Source organism: Anastrepha obliqua, chromosome 4, assembly GCF_027943255.1.
Source record: "Anastrepha obliqua isolate idAnaObli1 chromosome 4, idAnaObli1_1.0, whole genome shotgun sequence".
NCBI classification, from domain to species: Eukaryota; Metazoa; Arthropoda; class Insecta; order Diptera; family Tephritidae; genus Anastrepha; species Anastrepha obliqua.
Window position 1 is genome coordinate 56,492,047 of NC_072895.1, and position 24,415 is coordinate 56,516,461.

At 33.8% G+C, this 24,415-nt stretch overlaps 1 protein-coding gene across 3 annotated transcripts in view; it reads right to left on the bottom strand.

The window, feature by feature from the left end:
• The window catches only part of LOC129244759 (uncharacterized), a 101,101-nt gene extending 76,891 nt beyond the window's left edge, over positions 1–24,210 (bottom strand). For 2 of the 3 annotated variants that reach the window (XM_054882584.1, XM_054882582.1), the window contains exon 1: positions 23,343–24,208. In XM_054882584.1, coding sequence (XP_054738559.1) covers positions 23,343–23,345 — 3 coding nt within the window. In that variant the 5' untranslated portion in view covers positions 23,346–24,208. Of the gene's footprint in view, positions 1–23,342 lie in introns of all 3 variants that reach the window. The other variant, XM_054882583.1, reaches the window with a different exon arrangement.
• Between the last annotated feature and the right edge of the window lie 205 nt (positions 24,211–24,415).

The following is a 24,415-nucleotide window of genomic DNA, read 5'->3' on the forward strand; positions in this document are numbered from 1 at the left end:
TTTGGTCGCGCGGTGTATACAAATACATATACATACATATAGGTATATAGTACTTAACTTTACAAATAATACATATAATGGGAATTTATGTGTATTTAATATTGTGTTTGTGGTAGTGCACGTGCCACAAATTTACAAAAATTTCTCATCTAATTCCCAACATTTGTACTATCTACTATACTCATATCTAAATATACATATGCGTGTGTGTATAAAGTATTTTAAAGTATATTTTAAGGGGTCACCCATAGCATACGTACATATACATACCTTGATATATATGTATGTGTGCAGCTAAAGATGTACATGCGACTAGTGTGAAGCTAACGGCGTCACAACAAACGACTAATTGCGTTCGATTAATAAAATTTTCAAACAAAAGGCATGTAAATGGACAAAATACTAAATAAAGGGGGAGTTGACGAGTGAATAAATATAAATGTGGACAGATGATAGAGATGTGCTGTGTATGGTTGGACTTAGTAACACATTCAAAGCATAGCAACCCTCTGCCACTGTATATGCAAAGCATACGTATGAATGTGTGTGCCTATGCGCATGTAAACGGTTTCCCAACTATATTCGTATTAATCTTAATTGCTTTTGTGCATGTGTGCCTAAAATGTAACTAATAAAAATTTAACAAATGGTGTGTAAATTGCAATTAAATAATTGAAATCTTTCCTTTTTGTACACATTTATATATGTATGTATGTATTTAAATGTAACTCGCTTAACCCTAAATTTCCTCGACTATTTACTTGAAGCAGCTAAATGTGAAAAGAAACGAAATTCTAATTCATTTATTGCCTGCATGCGGGCGCTAAACTGCATATAAATGCACGCGTGGCATATAGTAGGTATATGAATGAATGTATGTATGTATGTATGTATATTCATACTTCTTTCACCCAACATGTCGACGGTTCAGCCGCTTCGGGCACAGTTGCGCACAGTAGCCGCGCGCGGCCAGCTCGCGTCTGATGGCCGCTGGCAAAGTGGCTTACTGGTTGACTGATTGTTGCTGTTGCCTGCTGCTTTCGGGAAAGGCGCGTGTGCACGACATATGCGAGCATATCGTGATCACAACAACAAAACCAATAACAACAGCATTAAAAATGCAAAAAAGAGAAAAACCAATCAAATAAGATGGAAAATTCTTTGAATATGAAGAAATGTGTTAACTTAGCAAAGCGGTGGCAGGCAAAGTACTCGCGCGCACACACACGCGTACGAGCATCCAACTAGCAATCCCAGTAAACAGTTCGGTTTGATATTCAAATCGTATGTACCTTCTACTCAAATATGAACGAGACGGTATCAATAAAACGGTCCGCGGATGACATATGGCAAAAATAAATTGTTTGTTTTTTGGTAAGACTGTTATAAGCTTACATGGCAAATTTCTGCGTGATATGTCACATAGTTTGTTTTCTGTGCTACTGTAAACAAGTCAAGCTCGAGTGTGTTCTTCGAATTTAACGATGGAAATTCAAGTTGAACAAAGAATTTGTTTGAAATTTTGTTACTCCAACAAAATTTCGGCTTCAGACTTTACTAAAAACCAGAATCTGTACCTCTATCCTGCACTTCTTCTCACTTAACTTTTCCATTGACACTATCAGTTCGGCAAAGTAATAACGTCGTTACTCTCACCCGTTGTGTTTCTGCAAGAAAATAAATCGATTTGCAGCAAAAGTAAGCAGCTGATGATATTCACTCTGTTTCAATAAGAATATTATTCTGAATATGAATGAAGCTAAAAATACGTACGACAATACCGGAAAAAGGTAATCTGGTTTGATATGTCAAATTCACTAGATATCTGAAGTTCAAACCATGTTCTTGCCAGACTACAACTTACATCCATGCCCAACTTACACTTTTGGTAAGGTCTCCGAATCGGACATAGCCAAGTGTGTCATGGTAAGGAAATTCATAGAAAAAGAAGCCATTATGATTTGTGAACCACTAGAAACAATGGGGACAACCGAAGAAGAAATGGATTGTGTGCTGAGGAAACTAACCCGATTACGTCATCACCTTAGGAGCTAATTACACATACATATGTATATGTTTTTGTAGTTGTTATATAGAGCGATTTCCAATAAGAGGTGTTATTTTGATATTCAAAGAAAAATTCCATTTTTTAATATAAATGATCGGATATTTATCTTTATACTTTATGTATTATATGTATATAAAAATGAATGTTTGTCTGTATGTCCTTGATGAACTAAAAAACTACTGGACCGATTATTATAAAAATTGGTATATATATGTATATATATTTTTCCACGGAGAATGTTTGTAGAATATGATCATTGCTGCCACTCGCCACCAGGTGGCGCTGCAAAGTTCAACTGTTCAACCGATTTTTCCGAAATAAAAAAAATCAATAAAATGGTTTAGAATTAATTGAATATTTGTGTACTGATTTTTCTTTAAAGTTATTTTTCTTAAATTTATTTTAGTTGTTGGCGTAGCAACGCGCGCCGGGTACAGCTAGTTTCATTATAAACTCAGTATGCCGTTAATAGTGGAAAATAACCACCTCGACCACGTTTACAGGACAATATCCTTTTCATGAAATTTTCCATAACTGAATTGCAAAGTAGCTGCTCTATAGGACATAGCCTCACGAATTCCATCTTTGAGGTCTTGAATCGACCCTGGGCTGTTGGCGTAGACCTTCTCTTTCAGGTGGCCCCAAAGAAAAAATTCACAAGGTGTTAAATCACAAGATCTCGATGGCCAATTGTGATCACCTCTTCGAGAGATAACACGGTCCGGAAACTTGTGTGGCACGTCTTGTTGAAAATAAACGTTGTTCAGGTCAATACCATCCAATTTCGGCCATAAAAAATTGTTAATCATCTCTCGATAACGCAATCCATTCACCAATAACACCTGTTATTGGAAAACCCTTTATATGTTAATATGCATTAATTCGAAACGACGAAATGTTACTTGAAAACCGATGTAAACTCACTTGGTTAGTGATGCTTAATTGTATGTATGCATTTCCTTATTTATTTAGGCTAATTGAATTATAATTTTGATAAAATAACTTTGCTTTTAATTAAAAGAAAAAAAGTTCTTGCTACACTAAGCTAAAGAATTATTTGCGGAAGAAAGAGAAGTTTCTAGCCGAGTACAGCGTACCAGAATAATTCCATCCGCTTTACTCGCCAGATCATATGCCCAGCAATTTGTATCTATAGTACTTCCAATGCTGCAATTTGAATTAAAATAAAAAAATTTAATGCATTTCATGAAAAATTAAGAGAGCTGACATTTTACGTCTTGACATGTCATTTTTTTTCCGTGTTTTTGCATAAATATAGTTCATTTGATTCATAGTTCACAAGAAAACCCATATAATGCAAAATTTTGAACTCTGTGCAAAATATTTCAAAGTTTCATAAAAACTTTCAACTTTTCAACCACAACGTTTACGATTTTATGCAGTTTTATAGCTCACTGAATTTTAGTGCAAATTTCGAGCGATTTTGGTACTTTTTTTTTGTCTTTCATATAAAATTTCGAGCATGTAAGGAAAAAGGCAATCTGGTTTGTGCAAACTTATATTATAACATACATAGATGCCATACTTTTTTTTAAATATAAAGTTTTTAATTTTTCGAAGATCTAACCTTTTTGGAGGCTAACTTTGAAAAATGGAGAAACCATTGTTTTACTTAAAAAAGGATAGTTTGGGCCATAACTCAGCCGAGTGCTGTACAGTACACTTATTGATTTAATTTTGAATTAATTTATTTCGCTTAATTTATTTAAAAATTTCTTATTTTGAGATCAAAAACAATGAAAGCTAATTCTGAAATGTAAGTGCCCATATATTTGAGGCCACGTTGAAAAACACAATTTTTATTGAGAAAGCTCTGATTGTCAAATCTTCCAAATTTATTTGAGAAATATCTTGGTTCCACCCTAAACGTTTATTGGGTGGGTATGTATGCTTGCGCGCTATATACCATACACATCCACATATATGTATATGTTGGCGCTGCCATTAATTTATTTGTCTGCAACATGCAAACCAATTGACAGCCAATCGCAATTAGTCACAATTTATTTATGTAAACAGTAATAGCAGCAAGAAAACACAAATCTTATTGTTATGCCACATTTGCCTTCATCAAGCGAACGCGCTTGCCTACATTGTGGCTTTTCTTTTTCCCCTCCTTTGCTTTGGCGCTTTCAACGCTTCTACACTGTTTTCCTATGAAGAACATGGATTCTCGCATAAATTCTTTTGCTGGAGAAATTTGTGCTCATTAGAGACTGTAACACTTTCCTTCAAATTTTATTTCGTTTTGTTTTGATCGTGAGTTAAGGGTTAAAATTACTTAGAATTGTGTTATTGGTGGTTGCAAAAACATGCCAGTCGATTTTTTTTTTTTGCTGAGAATATACATATAATATTATTATGAGTTAAGCAATGTTTTCTGAGTTAAGATGCCATTACTATCAACTATTTGCTTCTAGTACAATTGAAAATTAAAAACTAAGTTATGATTAATAGTGTGAGAACCAAAGTATTATTATCATTACTTAGATACTGGTAGGAACCAGCATTTAATACAGAAATAAATTAGTGGAGTCGCACTCAAAAGAATCGAACATATTTAAGGGTGGATAAACTTAGCATTGGACGCGAGTGCGGACGAATTTCTGCGTATATACATATGTATATGTATAATATGTCGATCAAAACGTTATTCTGTAAGTTTTCCATCTACGCCGTGTTCTCCTATAGCGCAGAGAAGTGGACGATGTCAAGCGAAGATGAGGATCTGCTAGTAATGATGTGAATCAATAGAAGGGCCAATATTTTGACTTAATTGGATAGAAAATATGGAAATTTAGTGTTTTTTCACAAATAGCTACTCCGACTGAACCTTACGACATGACGGCCACTTGACGGTCGGCATCTTTATTTCACTAATAACGCGCCGAATTTTGACCTTATGAATTGCAAATCGTAGCTATTCTTAAGGGGTTACATGGGTTTCGTGGGTTCATAAAATCGATTTTTTGTTTTTTGGCTTATTAATTTGTACAACATCTCAAGAATATTATCCTAAGATTTCAAGTCGATCCGAATAATAGTTTCGGAGATACAGCCTTTGGAAGGTGTGCGCTCCAAGCCACTTTTATTGTTACTCAAAACTTGAAACGCGTTTTTCTCGGAACCGTGTTTTCAAAGTCGGTTCTCATATGTTCTCGAAAACTACTCAACCGATCTTGATAAAATTTTACACAGGTGTTCGAGAGACAATTTACTCGTGTTTGGACGAAGGATTTTTTTCAATTACAACTATTTAAAAAAAACAAACTGTCAAGCAAATTTGACCGAAATTTTCATTTTTTTGGAAAAATGTATGCCAAAATTCAAATTTTTACTTTTTTCTTTCCTTCGTTAAAGCACGAGTTTATGGTCTTAACTAAAACGTTTATTTTTGTTTTTTCATTTTTAATGATCCTGTCAGAAGTTATGCTGACAACGCGGACGCACCTTTTTTTCGAGGGGTCACCGGAAATGGCGTCACAATGGAGGAGTTTTAATTTTTTTGTTTTTGTAAATTTCAAAAATTATTCTTTAAATATGTATCTATAAGACAGAAAAAAGTTTGAATTAAATAAATAATTTTTTACACAGGAAGAAAAATATTGAAAATAGGCCTTTTTTTACCCGACGAAGCCCATGCAACCTCTTAAGCCCAGACCAGCGACTTGACGTATGCCTAAAAAGTAGTCTAAAGGATTCAAATTACATGACAAGAAAGTGATAATGTTGTTGTAGCAGCATAAACATTCCCCATACTTATAGTATATACGCGGAATTCTGCTGGAGTGAGAGTCCTTGGCCGGATATAAATCCTGGTCGTTTCGGTAGAGCCGACTGTCGTGGAAACGACATGAACGTGATAGTTTACCCCGGTGTATGGTAAAGTGTGTGGACTTGTTGAAACATTTTACTACTACTACTTACCCTGAAACAAAATTTTTTGTTTTTAATTTTAATAATTTTAAAAATGGCGCTGAAGTTGACCCTGCCGAAAAATTGGACCTGGACGGTATTGTCCATTTTGGCTCTTCTATTTATCTGAAACACAAAAACCAAAAAAATTATTAGTCAGTATGACTGTAGCTATGTCCCGTACTAGAATAAAAAAAAAAATTGACAAAATGGCGCGGTTTTGAATTTGACACTCTAAAAATCGGGGTTTTTTAATAAAAAAAATACGAAATAATTGAAATAATAATATTATTCTAGTACGGGCGATAGCCAACATATTAAAAAATGTCAGTCTATTCGGTTGAATTTTTTTTTTTTTGGCAACACCAGGCCGAAAAAAGTAGTTTTGAGACAATTGAGTTTAAAATGTTGACCATTTAAATGCGACCATCGATGCCGTCGCGTGACGAATCTCACTCTACCTGCTAAAACGGCCTGTAGAATCAAAAATACTGGGAATATCCCTCCAAAAATTTAGCTATATATTCTTAAAAGCCTGTATCAAAATATCAAAAAAAGTCGATTTTTTGAAAATTCTAGACCCCCTTAAGACGATTAATATTAACATGGGGAACCGAAATTTGGCGAATCATTCAGGCAAATCATGTATGTACTTTACCTAATATGTACATACATATCTAGTATCTATATACATGTTTACGTTTATATTTATGTATGTACTTTTACATTTTTGATCTAAAGTTCTGTTTTCTCGAGAAAAAGAATCTCATTGTGAATGTATGTGAGTAGTAGTATATAAAATAAGTTCCGTTTAGGAAAACATAATAGTGGTAGACTTTCAAACTTAAAAAACTGCAAATATTCGACAATAGCTTTTCCAGTTACTGAAATGAGGGAAAAAATTAAAAATTGTCTTTTTGCTTTTACTTGTTTTATTAAAGCTTTTCATAGTATATTCAAACGCACCATATTGAGGATTGTGGAAGCGTAGAGTTCATGTACCTATGCTTGCAATGAAGGCAAGGCTAAAGATAATATGGAGCATCTACCGTGGCACTGCCCGATATTTTATCGATCGCGACATAGCTGGCTAGAAACGCATTGCAGAACAAAGCATAAGCAATTGGAGAACCTCGCAAAACAGCACAGAAATTAAAACCTATGCCTCCATACAATCTTTTGGCAACACAATAAACTACTTCTGGTCTATGTGACCCCTCTGTTGATCAATCCAGTAAAGCCAACCATTTCTTTTACTTGTCGAGATCATTCGCTTCTTACTCTCGAAATTTAAATGTTAGTACCTGTAGGTTAGATATTTTAACATTCAAATATTTTCCAAATAATATAATCCTTTACCAATTTACATACATATCTACATTGCTATAAAAAGATGTAAGGAAAGTTATTTCTAAGAATCAAATTTAATTGATAGACAACCATAGCAAACGCAACAAGTTTACAAGAATTTTTAAGCGTATGTATGTATGTATATAGGCACGCATGCAGTCACATAAATGTTCAATATTCACATGAATGTGCAATATTAAACCGAAAGTACATACGACCACCCATATCTCAATAGGCCGATTGCAGTGCCAACATACGTACATACATATATACACGTAGTGGGATTTTATACGCGCCGCTTTGGTGGAAGACAGCTGGCAGCTGTAGTCACAAATGTGCATAACTATTTTTCGGCACTTCAGTTCTTGATGGAATGTTTATTTACAACACTTTGATTTCAATTCATTCCATTTTAAATTAAATTTAAATTGTAGACAAATACATACACATCGTATTATAAATGTATGGAAAAGGCGCTGCAACATGTGCGGAACTAACGCAATGCATCCCTGCATTACAAAGCCAAAGTACTCAATATGAGTTGGCATTTGATGGAAAAAGTCGTACTAGTTCGAAAGTAACTAGAATGTAACCAGTTGCAAAGTGATCATTTAGAGGTGTACGCATGCAAAATGAATATTATTCAATTACTATACAAATAGATATAAAAATGCTTCAAACGTGAACTTTTATTTACTTCAAATATTGGCCGGACAATCAATCGAAAGATAAACAGAATATTTAAATAGCAGACCAACAAAATTCAATTGAATAGTAAAATTAAAGGGAAATTTCATGAAATATATGTTGAGGTAATTACTTTTAACGAGCATAATTCTGCAGCCCAATCCCTAATTGCGCGGCAGTTAAAGTTTCTCTTACAATTTCGCTTCGGATAATCAAGCGTCGTAAACTAACATCCTTGAGTGATAAGGAATGAATTTTAAGTGACGAATGTAAAGTAAAGAATGTTAATCCTGAAATGATTCAAAATTTGCTTTGTTAGCGGCAGAGGGAACTTTGAGGCGATATAACATTGAATCCATTATAATACAGAGTATAGACACTCCGTAGCTGCCGTAGCCGAATGAGTTGGTGCGTGACTACCATTCGGAATTCAGAGAGAACGTAGGTTCGAATCTCGGTGAAGAAAAAGTTCTTTGTAATAGCGGTCGCCCCTCAGCAGGCAATGGCAAACCCCCGAATGTATTTCTGCCATGAAAAAGTTCCTCGTAAGAAATATCTGCCGTTCGGAGTCGGCTTAAAATTGTGGAACATTTGTGGAACAACATCAAGACGCACACCCGGAAAGGATGTACGCGCCAATTATATATATATATATATATATATATATATACATAGACGCTCCAACCGTTGTATTAACATAGGTTGGTCCAACGGTTGCATAAAATTTAAATATTTCACTTCTTGGTGGGCGTAGCTAACGGAAGTTAATGAGTTGGAAGGTATAGCAGATTGTACAACCAACTTTTTAATATTTTTCGTGTCTGTTTTTTATACAGAAAAAAAATATAAATACATATATATAAAATAAAGTTTAATTTAGAAAAAAAATAAATCATTTGAAGTCGGAAAATAAATTTAAAAAGGTTAGCAACGATTTTGTGTAATATTTTAATTCATAATATATTTTTGAAATTTACTTTTCGAACTGGTCCGAAACTGGTGATTTTCGGCCCTAATTGGTCAAGACTTGTTTGTTTTTTATGAACTAGTTCATTTACGGGTATAAGGCTGATGCAGAGGCTGACTAGTTGCCTAAATATAATATTATGATGCTGATGCAGAGGTGGGCAATTGACATTTCGTAGGACAACGCCATATTAGCCGTATCAGTTGCTGGCACTGAAAAAATATATAAATCGAACTAATTCAGCAGCTAAGCAAACTGGCAGTAAACTACATAGTTCACAACGACATATTAAGTTTGGCTGCAAGGGGGTTGGTATGAACATATGTGTACATGCATGTATGTGTGTGTATATGGATATTTAACTTAAAAGTGACATGATTTGTCAAACTTCGTTAGACTTTGCCTAAAATCACAACAGTAAACACACAAAAGCATTTCCAGGGTACGTACATACATATACATTTACATGCATTCAATCATGTGCGGTTAGCATGGCACAAAGGTATTCTCAATGCATGCATCGATTTTTTTATCGTTTTCTTTTTGTTTTGTGGTGTGACGCGATGATTGATTGTCAGCTTTAATATCTTTTGATTTTTTTTTTTTTGTTTCACACAAAACAATCCTTTTATTATCTATTTTTTCTTCCTACTTTGATATCAGCATTCGGCAGTTCTGACAATAGTCTGTCTAATCTACAAATACTTTTTAGGTTTGACGTTTCTACATTTTCATTTTTTTCTTAACAATTCTTTCCTCTAAGGATTTTTCTTAGCCGGTTTTTTTCAGCTCTCTCCATCACTTCAATTAACTACGTTACTCGTCTCTATTGAGTGTTAATTTCTTTACACATCAAAGTCACTAAAATGCAGCTGCGCATACTTATGTGCACACATACAACTATTTCAAATACTGCCTCACCTCTACGCTACTCTTCTAACTTTTTATACTCTGTCTAACTCTGATCAACTTTTATTGTTCAATTACTGCATTTTTTCCACATAAACCTTTTTTTCAAGCCGCACGTCTTTAATGCGTGTTTGAGTGATGGAACGAATTTGCATTAAATCCACTGCGATTGTTGTTTATTGTGCATACAAATGTGCACACACATGAGTGTCTTAAGATTTTTGCTGTGCGATTGTATGTGTTAGTACGGGCTTATATGAAGAAGTTGATGTTTTGATTGAAGGCACCGAATTGAGCGTATAAATTCATTTATCTGCTGAAAAGGTTTTTTTTTTGGTTTCTTTTTTTCTGAAGCATAATTGTGGGTGTGCAGGGAAATGTTGAGGGAAGCAGTTATTTTATAAGAGAAATGGAAAAGAATACTAAAACTCACCTATGACTCAATAAAGCTTTGCGTAGTAAAGTTTTGTGTCCCTTTTTTAGGTGCACAATGCATTGTGCCCACACGGTTATATACAGGGTTGTTTGTTACGGACCTCTAATACTTAAATGCTACCCTCTGCGCATTATTCGACCGGGAAAGTAGCTTAGTAGTTGGTCGCTTACGTATGGTAACCATTTTTATTTTTAATTTACTTAAGTAGTTCAGCCACTGTAGCGGTGAAGGAAATACGCATAATTTGCAATTCATTTTTTTAAGAGACAATGAAGATAAAACGAAATTCTAAAAAGGTTCCTTATTGCGGATACTATGCAGTGCACAACTTTATTTTACATTTTCAAAGTACTATAAAGGAAAATGGCGCCTGCACAATTCTTCACCAACGAAGTCCTTTCCTTAAATAATGTGCGCCAGCCAGACCAACTGCGCTGAATTTTGTTTTCCTTGCACATTTTTTGTTTTTATATGGAAAGAGTGAGCAGCACCGATAGGGAAAAATTATAAAAAATTGGCGAGATAATTTGCACCTTCAGGCTTGGACTTTATTACAAATTTAATAAACTGTAAAACTACCAAAAATTTTTTTTAAAATTTTAATTAAAAGTCGTCGAATTAAGATGAAAAGTTTACATATTTTTTCTATATTAATTTTTGTTTAAAATTTTAAAATTGCTTTTATGTATATGATTTTTGTTAGACAATGAGGTATACTAATATATTATAAAAAAATGTAAATAATATTTAAAAAAATAAAAAAAAATAGTCAAAACTGGTCGAAAGATTGGTGTGCTATCATTTGTAGCGAGCTATAAATATGTCTGTGAAACCACAAACGTCGGATATGCACTTAATTCACACACATGCGCACAAATGAATAATCATTTGCATATGGATTTGTGATGCACCTACCCGTCCATTTGCGTGCGGCTGTGGCATCTGTACGCGCGTGATTTTCCTATTGATTGCCAAACGATTTAAGCAAAACTAACGTACTAGAACCCAATAAATTGTACTCAACAAATTATTCAATAGTTATTATTACAATTCATTTTTATAACCATCCATTTAATCTTTACTATGCACTTTTTTCTTTTTGAATCATCGCCTAAGGAATGCTATAAAAAATGCAACACAACCATAACTAGCGATTTATAATACGTCAATAGGTGCATACAAACGTAGACGCTAACTTGATACGTATATTTGAGTAATGCATATGTGTATGTATGTATGAAACGACACCCAAATGGGCAGGAAAGTGGTTAAATAACATAGCCACCCAATCGCTAAGCCACCCAGCCACCCAACAGCGACTACCTAAGCGGTGCTTCAGCCACCCCACCACAATAAGTATATATGTATATATATACATATGTATGTATGAATGTATGTATGTGTGTATGGGTATGTTCCCAGCCCATTTGCGCCCAGCTGCTGTAGATCGTTTGAGTGCTCTTCTAAAGAAATCACACATCTGTGTTTGTGTATGCGTATAAACACATACATACGCACATACAAACACACTTATAAGCGCCCTGTATGAATTTGAGTAGTTCCGCTGCAGTAGGCAATACAATAACAAATTTATACTATACGAGTATTGTATAAAAAAAAACCAAAATAAGATATACATATATATATATATACATATTTGTATGTGTATATATGTATATAAAAAACAAGGAATAATAATCAATTAATTTATTTATTGCCACAACGAATTGCTATGCTTTTCATTAGTTCGACGTTTTTGTAGTAGTCATTATTGCTATTGATATTATTGCTACTGCTATTGTAGTTGTGCTTTATACAAACACACATACATACATAGAGTATAGCTAAATAAATTCGTTATAAAATAAATATTTCTTTGTAGTTCCACTGGGCATTGTGGGCTATTTTGCCTATATTGCCAATTTATGCCTGTTTTGCTTTATTAGAAAGATTGTTGTTTTTTTCGCAATCTTGTCTTTTTAGTTTAGTATGAAATTGCAGTGAATGCATTTGTTTTTGGTTTTAAATGCGCGTCTCAAATAGCGTCAGCCAGATTTGTTGCCTACACGTACATGAATATATGTACATATATTATTTGTAGTATGTTTGCATGCATGCATGTATGTATGTACGTATGTGTGTATATGTGAATAATAGCTGGAAATTGCACATGCTGTGTATGTATGTATGCTATTCTTGTGTGTATGTAAGTCAAATGGCATATCCATTGGGTGACGTGTTGCAAGTAGCAGTGACTTATTTGCATTGAATTACAAGGAGAAATTGCTTACACAGAACTTTTGACGAATGCAATAACTTGCTTACATACATACACGAGTATATGTGTATATGTACATACATATGTATGTGTTGTATCTTATAAGAAGTTAGAATGTATTAAGTTGAAAATAAACTTGAAATGCATGCATTCTGAGTTTCAATATGATAAACAATTGTAGGCACATACATACATACATACGTACTCCATATTAGCTGTGCCTCGACTTGCCATACGCTCTCTACTATATTTCAGCAGTTATGAAGCGTACAATATCTACTCATCCCTCCCAGGTACTTCTATTGCGCATAAAAAAAGTAAATAATACGCCCGGAAGGAAAATTTTTAGAAAAAAAAAAACAGAAATTACTCTACCTGATTAATTTAATTTAATTTATTTAATTTATTTAGTTTCAGAAATCAATAAACAATTGTTGATATACGGCTCACTAGACAGAGCTAGTTTACTGGGGCGGCAGCCCTTGGTCGGGAAAAAGCAAAGTTATTCCAGTAACGTAGTCCGGCTGCCATGGGAATGAATAAACAATTGTGCTTACTGACTACTTACTAAAAAAGTAAATTTACCAAAAACAAAAGAATATTAAGTTAAATTAAAATTTACACTCACTAAATACTACAAAAATGTCGTTATTAAAAAATTAAATTACAATAGACAGTTTAATTGAGCATAAAAACATAGTTTAAATAATGTAAAATGGTATTCAATAGAATTCGAGATCTCATTCATGGCATTTATGATATCCAGGATATATCCGCCGCGGCTACAATTACTCAATCCTTTCGAACAGTCCAATTTTTGACAACTTTTTCCAATAAATCTGGCATTATGGCGTCAATGGTGGCTTGAACACTGCAATAAATCGATTGTTAAGAGCGTTGTGTGGCAAGTTACGCTGTCTTGTTGGAATCAAATATCGTCGATATTTAGCTGACTAATTTGCGGAAACAAAAGTTCAGTCAGCATGGCGTGATAGTGTTCGCTATACACCATAACGGCAGCTCCTTCCTCATTACGAAGAAAATAAGCGCCGATGATGCCGCCAACGCTCTATGAACTTCGCGAACATATTCGTTTTTTTTTTCAAAGTAAATTTTTACAAGCGTCGATCTGGCATTAAACGCCAACACAGTTTGCTATTCTCAGCTATCAAACCATAGTTCGCATGCAGCTAAAAAAACAAATCGGTATTGTTTTTCCATTGAAATTCCAAAATATATTTTATTTTAAGACTTCCGCCAAAATATTTAGGAAGAATATTAAGATGTGTGTAAAAAATCTCCAAAAATGTAGTATTTTGTTAAGAAAATTAGTTTTTAAAATTATATTTTTTTCTATTCAGGGGATAGAACCGTCTAAGCCTTATAACTTTTCCCAAAATTATTTCAAAAGTGTAGGGAGAGAAAATACATACCTTTCCAGTGATACACTAGAAGTCTAAATCGGTCAAAATTTGGCTGAGTTATACCAGTGTTCCTTAAACCTATCTTCTAAAACAAGGCAAAAATACTATGAAAAATCCGATAAATTTATTAAGCTTACATTCTTCTATTACCTGAAGTGATTTTTTGAAATTTTTTTTTAATTGATTTCATTAAAAAAAATCGATTTTTACAGGTATTTCACTCATATTTTTTAATATTTTTACAAATTAGGCTGAAAACCCCGCATATTTTTTGGTATGGTACCCTAATGCAAATTTATGAGAAAGTGTTCGGCTCATCCTAGAATTTCATACCGCTATTTTCCAACGGAAAGTTCACCAGCGCGCTGGCACTCTGTCTCCCAGAAAGAGTGAGTTCGATCCTAAAATATGTGTTATAAGATATTTTATAAAAATATTCACAGATTCATATAAACTTTTCTAAGGACTAACTTTTTTTAAGTTAAACTTTCAGATAATGATAACTTCGTAGTTCCTGGAAGACACAGCTGCTACAATAGCTGCAACTACTCTTCATGTAGTAGACAATTTGGCTCCCTCGACAATTCTTACTTTAAGTTAGGGAAACATAGTAAATTGGAAAGTTTAAAACAGTTTTTCGAATTTTGAAATTTTTTTTTAATCTTAATTTTCTTCCAGTAAATGACGTTCTTCCAGGCTATATGTATGTATGTATTAAATACTCAGAATAAACCATTTAAGAAAGTAACTAAGCTCCATTTTTTTATTTTTGTAGTTTTACTATTATTTAATCGAGAACCGACAAACAAAAATTGCTAAGCGCAGGCGAACATGTGAAATGCGTTGTATTATATAAAAGGTTTCAACGGAGAAATGAGTTTCGAAAAATCTATTTATGTTATATATTTACATTTAATTTCTTAATTTATAAAAAATTCTAAGATTTTAGCCCTCAAAAGTCCTCTCTCTGGACTTTTCTCAACAAGAGGGTCTAATTAACCCGTCAAATGAATATTAAAAATTTACAATTTTTGTAAATATCATTGCTTAATTTTTTTATTTAGTAAAACAGTTAATCAAAATCAAAATTCGATGATTAATTTTGAATAAAACTTTTCATGACCAAAATTTATTAGCTTTGACCCACTGTAAAAAAAAATTAGTTATGCTGATCTATAAAAATGGTCTTATCATGATATATGTATGTATGTATGGTTGTTCCAATAAAAAAATTTTTGATTTGTTACAGTATGTAACCATACTCTGCAAAAAAGTATCCTTTGGAAAGGTAACTAAATAATCGTTCACAAAGCATAATTTTACTTTCGATTTCATACACCTATATGTGTATGTATGTGTTCTTATCTGCATGCATATGCACATATGAACATATATTTTACCAAACTAATACACATGCATGTTCATATGTTTGTATGTATGCCACTCAAAGTGTTGCAACATCATCACACATTAACTATCAACAGGAAATCGAAGTGTACCACCACCACCAACAGTAAACGCAGAAGCGTAACAGCAAAATACAACAGCTGTTGTTGGCCGCTGACCTGTGCTGTTGCGTATGCCAACAACTAGCAGCAAAAACAACAAACACACACATTTGTATATGTATTAAAGCGAATCCCATCTCCTCAAACTTCCGCAAAATGCCACCATTTGGATATTACCACAATGTAACTACTTCTTGGATAGCCTACCTAGGCGTATATGCGTATAAATGTTTGTACACATGTATGTGTATATGTATGTAATTCCTTTAATTCCCTCACCATAATCCAGCCATTACGATTTCGATTTCATTTGCACATCACTTTTGAATGTGTTTTGCATCTTTGGGAGTCTGCTTAAGTATTGTTTTTTTTTTTTATTTGCTAATACGAAATGGCTCTTCCGTTGAGTTATTTTTATATTCACAGAAATTCTATGATTTAATTTTTTTTTTTTTTCATACTGCTCGCTTAGATGAAAAACATTTGATTTTTGCCTTTAGCGTACCTGGCTGACGGTCTATCTATAACTTAAAATGCATTCGCACATCATAAGTGTATGTGCATACATACGTAAGTATATGCGTGTATAAATATTTACGAGTCCATAGGTATGTACGAATAAATTTATAGGGCTATGTGACTGTGTGTGTGTTGGAATTATTAAAAATAGCGTGGTGGCAAAATCATAACTGCAAATAAGTATGTATGTATGTAAATACACACTTATGTATGTATGTTTGCTTATGCGAAGTGCCAAATGAACGGGGCTACTAAATACTCCTGCAGTTCCAACGAGCACCCCTTGGCCGTCTCTTCGCACATTGTGATTTTAAATCATATCTGCGTATTCATACATTGCTCACATAAAGGCTTACATATGTATGGGCGTGCATGTAGTGTATGTAGATACGTATATATGTACGCATATATGCACTTCTCAGATACTCCTCCTGTCCACTTAACCACTATTCTGTAGCGACATCAGCATCTTCTTCTTCACTCGCTTTGTGGCCAATTGTAAATAATTATGAATTGCTTTCGGTTCTTCCACAGCTCACCACTCTTTCCCCCTTGTTGTTTTTGTACTCATTTTATACATTTAATATCTGCTACGCTAATGATTCTTCGCTCCTTTAGTATGCATCGCCAATTTAATTTTTATTTTCGCTTTTTTTTAAGAATTGCCTTTCATTTATTTTCCTCTACACATTCACAACCACAAACTAACTAAAATTTGCTGCTGCAGCTGTGTCACTGCTTCTTCTGCATTTGTTTTTTCATATTTAATATCTTGCGCTGTATGATTTATCATTCGATCGACTTTAGCACAATTTTGTTTAGCGTGGCTGAGTGTTTATGGGCTTCTAAGAAATGTACGAGTATGTATGTGTGTAGATTAGTGCATATGTTTGCTCATACATATTTTTTGTATACTTATACATTCTTGTATAGTATCCTATAATAGCAGATATTAATTTATGAATGTGTTATTGAACAATTTTATTTATAATTCATAACTAAGCGGAATTGGGCACATGATGCGAAACATACATGTGCACATATGTATATGTTACAGGTATGCGAGTATGGCATTTTGACCAATTGTGCACACACAAACAAATAAAATAAAACAATTTGTTAAAAATGAAATAATGTTAGTAAAGACCATTAAAAGTAATGATCAGCCCTACCACTGAATCTATTGCAATTCCTTAAAAACTGCAAATATGGTATCATTGGTTTCGAACTCCAGCGAACGTAAGTTCGAAAGTCGTGGAGTGCTGTCATTGAACAGACCTCTTCTATTCGTCATTTCACCGCTCGCTATCTCCTCTATGCTCAATTCACTCAACGAAAAATTTGCATGCGAAAGCAACAACAAAGTTATCGAGCAAGATTCGCCGCTAGCGAGCATGGTTGTACCTCATTGGACTGGTATAACTCACTGCCTTACACACGCATGTAATTTAAAGCAGCTCTATTCCCGCGTTGTCAATATACTCGTATATATGTTCATTTATACCAGTTGCTTCATCTATTCGCCACTTGCTAATGCTTGGCGAAAAGAAGAGGCCTAATCTATTCGGAATTTCAAATGGCAAGAATTCTCGTACAGACAACTCAAGTGCAGGGTGGTCCAAGGCGAATTCATAGAAGATGTCTTCGCTAGAACAACAACATTGACTTACATTTTGTTTCTATAATTTTTGTAGTAGCAATCTCAGAGACATAAGACACGTGCTCTTAAACAAATACCCCTAGCGGGGAAAAATCTCAGCGTAACGGAAAAGGCTAAATATCTAGACCTTTTGCTGGTTAGAAAGCAACACCCCAGTTGCAGATAAGGAATGCTTCTATTACTCTTAAAACAACAACAACAATAAAGAATGCAAAGCAAAGACAACGATGTACTCCTGCAGTAAGTCGTTTGCGAAAAATAGGGAATGGAACCCAGGATAAATTCACGAATGGCAACACACTGTTTATTGTGAATTAGTACGTTTAAGTTTTGGCTTTCAAGAAAACAACAAAAACGCTAGCTTCTCTGCCAGTACTGCGGCAAGGAGACGTATTAGGAACGATTCTGCGACATCAGCTCGGCGCACGAAACGTGGCAAACAGAACACTGATTAAAGCCAAAACCGAATGAGTATCATATTTCCGCAAAATTAGACAGCAGTAGCTTTACCAAAATGGTAGCCATACATCAAAGTTCGAGCGATCTTAATGAGAAACACAAAAAGGAGCTACCCGAAAAAAATATATTAAATTGGATTTGGCGTAAATAAATGCAAAATTTTTTGACATATAAGTTTCTTAATAAGCCTTTGCTTCAATTCAGTAAAATGTAAAAAAGAATAATAAGATCAACTAAGCCTTATGCACATTTTTTATGCTATTTTTGACTTTTTTTGGAGGATAGGTTTAGGGAAAACTTTAATGGTAATGAAAATGAACAATTTTGGAAACGTATATATAGGTATTACCCACCCTCTTTTTATTTCTCAATCTCTTCCGAAATTTTTTTCGCAAATATGATTATGAATATGTAAAGTCGCATGCCGACAGTGATCAAAAAAATATTGGCACACTCGGAAAATCAAATGAAAGTATAAAAAAATAGAAAACAGTATTTTCTAAATGTATTTATTTATTATGCGGCATCTGGTGTCGAAAAGCTCGTGTTCATAGATGAGACAATCGATAAGCATGTGTATAGCGACATTCTTAAAGAAAATTAAAGTCCAAGTGTCGAAAAACTGGGCCTTAATGGGACACCATGACAATTTCAACAAGATAATAGCCCCAAACATTCGATATTCAGTCTAAAGGAAGACCCACAAAGTATTAGCGCGTTACAGCTGAAATGGAACAAGCTAATTAGGTTACCTGTGCCAATACTTTTTTCATGTGATTTTGTGCCTTATTTTACTTTTCAAGGTTGGGCTCGTAAACATAAGTCGAAAAAATTTTTTTTGTTCAGAAATAAATACATTTAGAAAATACCGTTTTCTATTTTTTTATACTTTCATTAGAAGAAAAGTTATAGCACTGATAACTTTGATTTTTCGAGTGTGCCAATACTTTTTTGACTCACTGTACATCGATAAAGCAGAAATAATTGTCCAAATTATGCTACGTACTGAAGGGCTAGTAGCGGATGTGGCCTCAAAACCATATTGCAACATAACTGCCAAAAAATTATCCATCAAAAAAGTCAATTTAATAGATATCAAAAACAATTTTCCCGATGCAATTCCCCTTATGCAATCTCTATCGCATTTACGAAATACCCTGTATCTCCTACATACTTATGTATTATTTTCTTCTACTATAAATAGCGAAATATGTGCGTGTTTTCTTCTTCTTCCGCTTTAACTTGAACCTTGTTGTTTCCTTTTCTTTTCTCGATAAAAAATTTCTTTTTCTCACTAACTTTTATGACACTCAGTGATTTCCATATGCATCTTAAATATTTCTAGTACTTCAATTAAGCAAATAATAAACGCAGGAATGACTCAAAATCGAGAGCATTTACTTTACCGTTGCGGGAGCATTTGCATACACACACAAACAAACATTTATACTTAAAAAAACAAAATAGCTACTACCGGTTGTCTTACCCTCTTAATTCTGCTCCTATTTATCAGTTCGATGCCATTGTTTTTAGTAAGTAATCAAATTAGTCACCCATTAGTAAGCGTAGTGTCTTTGTTTTACAATATTTGTATGTATAAATATTCATGATATGTGCTGTATAGCTTATTACTCGTATTCGTGGGTGTGAACTTTGCGCTTAGTAAGTGCTTTTAATGAATGACTATGGAAGCTAATAATTTCCGCTTAGTGGCTTATATTTGCATGTGTACATACAGATGCATATACCTACGTGTATAGGTATATTTGGAGAAATTGGTTTTTACAACTGCTTCAGCCGACGGTATCGCGGTGAAGATAAAATTAATGAAGATTATATTAGAGACAAACTTTTTTGCACGTACGTAACTAAATTAGTTCCCCAAAAAGGTAAATGCAATAAAGGGGATTTCATAGCGATACTTTAGGAAGCTAAAAAATTTAATAAAAAGTAATGAAGAACTTATTTTATTGTATTTGAAAACTTGATTTATTGTAGAAATGTAACTTGGGAAAACTATTTTTGTTGTTATGTCTAAGATATTCAGAGCAGAGTCGAGGCAAATTTTCACTTTAATATAACGTAACTATATTAAGTTAATATCTCAGTGAGTAATGTGAATAGTTAATAAAAAATTCAATAATAATCTTGAAATTGATTTCAAATTGATTACAATTAAAAATATTTAATTCTGTTCATCTTTAGACCAAAAAAACTTCGAATAAGACTAGGACTCCGAATAAGACTAGGACTTCGACTAAGATGTTGATCAGCGACAACGAGTAGTCTGTAAGAACAACAACAACCCCAACAACAACAACCCCAACAACAATAACCCAACACTAAAACTAACAACAACAACCCCAAAACAGAAACTAACAACAATAACCCAACACTAAAACTAACAATAAAGGCAACACGTTCAACTTAGATGAAAATGGTTCTCTAATGAAACTCATCTCGACTCAAGGCTTTTTGCGATAGCGCAAAGAGAAAATATTGCTGATTCCCGAAAACCACTTGAGAATAAATCCTGTGCCTGATAACAACAAGATCATCAAGCCAGTACTGGACAGTGGAAACTGGAAGATATGCCAGCAGAGGAGGTGTTTTAGTGGCAGAGAAGGTGTTATATGACCTCTTCATCTTGCATATACTTCGTTTTGTTTACTGACCTAATAACCGCCTGATCATAAGTGCAAATGCATAAGTGCACAGATATCAGCAAGATCCGTAACTCAACGCACCAGTGATGCGGCTTTGAAAATAACTATCGACAGAGCTTGCAAAGGAGATGCGAATACAGATGCGCTTTGCTAAATTTTTACCATCCCCTTTTATTTAATGATTGTCACAAGTAGATAATTCTTTTTTGATTCTACCCCTAAATTGATTTTTTGGCCAAAAAATATGAGGCATATTTATAAATTTGTATTTATATTTTCTAGAGCCCGCCAACGGACATTTGTGAGGGAAAATTAAATAATATCGATCTGTAAACAATTGTATACCAAAATTACGAAAAAGTGCATTTTCCGAATGGGAGTTCAATGGTAATTTTTCACTCCGAATCTCCTCTCTGTCCCTGCGAGTGGTGAATTTGTTAATTGCAACTCAGAGCAAGAGATGACAGATTACCAGGTTTAGCCAATAACTATGGTGAAAAACAAAATTGTGAGGGGAACATCGACTGCCACGTCACGGAAGTATTCGCTAGCTGAAATTTGCACGATAATCAGTCGTTGTTCAGATAGCAACGACGCAATGAGTATTTTTTTTCATAGGCACACGCACATTTCACACACTCGTCAAATTTGTTGTTGTTCAGATGGCAACGAAGTGACATTGCGTTAATTTTTTTGTTATATCAGTAACATATTCTTAGTTTTTTCGCAAACAAACCAAATTCAGTCAAATTTGCTGAGAGCCGGCTAACGGTCTGATATTGGCCACACCATTAAATCTTTTCACGATGAGTTAGAGCAGATGTTTCGTCAAATTTGGAACTGTAATTTTTCCTTTGAATATTATATAGCATATACATATTTATGTGTCTAGATAACCATACATATGAATGTACATATATTTTTAGTACTCTGAACTAAATGAGATACTTCTCCTTTGAGAATATAGCCCATTCAGTTCAGGATTACTAAATAATCAACACACCTGAACCTGAGAGAGAAGTTAAATGTCATGGTAAGTACATATTGACCTTTGTGCAAACGAGCAACAAAATCTTAGTCTACCTTCAACTTATTAGACCCTGCCGTTTGCGCACCTAAACTCTAAAGTAAAGAGATGCTAGCAGTTTTAAATGTTATAAAGTGTGTGTGGCCATAAAAGAATTGAAATGAGTGCCTACTTTCATAGGAAAATAGCATTATGTGGTTAACAAATATTTAAAAATTTTAACTTCGAATAACTCTAAAACGAAAAACTTCAAAAGTCGTTTGTCAAAATCGGGTGTCCTCATTTCGAAGTTTCCCCTTTATCATGCCGAAAAAGGCAGCTTAAAGCTTTATCGAGTAATTCAGAAAACAAAGAGAGTTTAATTGCATTTTATAGTTAGAAAGAGGTAAGAGAGCCCATTAATATCAAATCCACTTTATCTTTTCGATGAGAAAATTAAAAAAGGCATAAACACTTTCAACGCATGGGCTGAAAAGTCCCGGGCCTAACAAACGAAACACGTTTTTTTATTCAAAATTAACTTTATTCATCAACGTAATTTCAATCAAGAACAACGCAATCATTCCAGCGTCGCTCTTAAATTCAATCCCACATTTGCGGAAGACTTAACTTTTGCCTCCAAATAGGCTTCAGTTTCAACGATAACATCTTCATTCGAGCGAAATTTCTACCGGCGAACATTTCTTTTAAGTCTGTGAACAGCCAGTAGTCCCTTGATATTTTATTTCCCATCAAGAAGCAGTGTAAAATTAAAACACGAAATTCTGTTTGATCCATTGCTTTGAAAATAACAGAACTAGCGTCACTCTTAGCACAATAACTCACGAACTAATGAATAGAATATCGTGAAATTTGAACAGCTGCCTTTTTAAGGTTAGTACAAATTGAAAAAGGGGTGAATGGAATAAAACTAGTGTCATCTATGTGTAAGGTCCGCGACTTTTCAACCCATGTGTTACTTCCATGTCCAAAACAGCCATGGAACATCGCTTCATATTCTAGTTTCAAGCGCACAAATCGTAATTTTCATAAATTATATAAAGAAGTTTTCGAAACAAAAAATATTCGCACTTGCGCTCACTTCAGTTATCTATATATATATTGTATCATATAATAAAGTATTGCTCCAAAAAATGTATTAAATCATAGAAAGCTATGTTTTAGTTTTTCAAATTAAAAGTAATTTTCCACTTTTTTTAATGTTCGAATTTTGTGAATATTTTCATTTTTATTTTTTGCCTTTGTCTTCGTATTTTTATATTTGTCTAAGCATGGCTGTGTGTTAATGAATGTTAAACAATAATAATACGTCCAATTAGGATTTAGCTTATCGTGCAAATGAATAAGATTTATTTTTTTTTAAATACACAGTAGTTAGTCACACGGGCATTCGACTAAGTGTCGATATTAAACTTTAAAAGAATTAGTTGTTTTTGTTGCATATTTACCATTTTTGCCGTGATGTCTTCCACTTTTAATCCGTTTTTGTGCGTGTTGCGTATAAAATGTTAGACGAGGATGTTTATCTTTAAAGCTCAAGACCACAATCTGTGACAAACGTTGAGTAGTGAAGTTCAGAAAGTTTCTCAAATGTCGAAACAGAGATTTGATATTGTAGTTGCACAATTTTTAAACACCGACACGCACTTTTATATGTTTTTTATTAATTAACAAATCGGAGACAAATATTTTTGTTCGTTTATTCCGCACAAAATTCACAGCATGTCTAGTTAATTTCTATTGAATTTTAAGTTTTGTTTTGGATTTTAAAGTTTTTTACTTGTAAAGATGTTTACAAAGTTGTAAGTGTTTTTTTTTTTCTAATTCATTTTATATTTGTGACAAGTAGTAAAACTACAAGCATTATTGTTGTTGTAGTAGTATATCAAGTCCTGCCGGGCACGGCAAAGTCACCGGTCGTCGTCGTCAACCTCACCTAACGGTAGGTCCAACTCGGCGGGGTCGGTCTGCAGTGAGAGCGGTGTTAGATGAAGGGATTTAACGGGGTACGTGTATAGTGTCGTGCTTAGGAGTGTAGCCTGCTACAATATCCGGAACGCAACTGAACCCCAAGAGCTTGATTGTATGGATGATAGTGAATGTATTATTTTTCTCTACCGGCATTAGGCTTCGCAAAGAGAAGCGCAAGAGAACGAAAAAGTTGTATGCAGTTGCACTAGTTAAGAATTTAATTAATTACTTTTGCATTTAATATTCATTCACTTGATATCTTTGCAAGTAAATGTTCACACGTAAGTTTTGTCCTTATATGTTTTGAAGAACGAGCCGAAATAAATTTTATGGCGCTGGTTTATTACACTTTCTTATTAAAATTGTTTAAACATTTATTTTGCTTTGCAAATATCATTCAATTTTAATTAAAACTGTTAATTATTTTTGTGTACACAAGTTTTTTAAAAAATTAAAAAATGTTATTAATTTTTTTATTAAGTCCTCTTCACTTAACTCAATTGATTGTTAAAAGAAACAAAAATATTTTGTTTATTCAATCCTGGTAAGC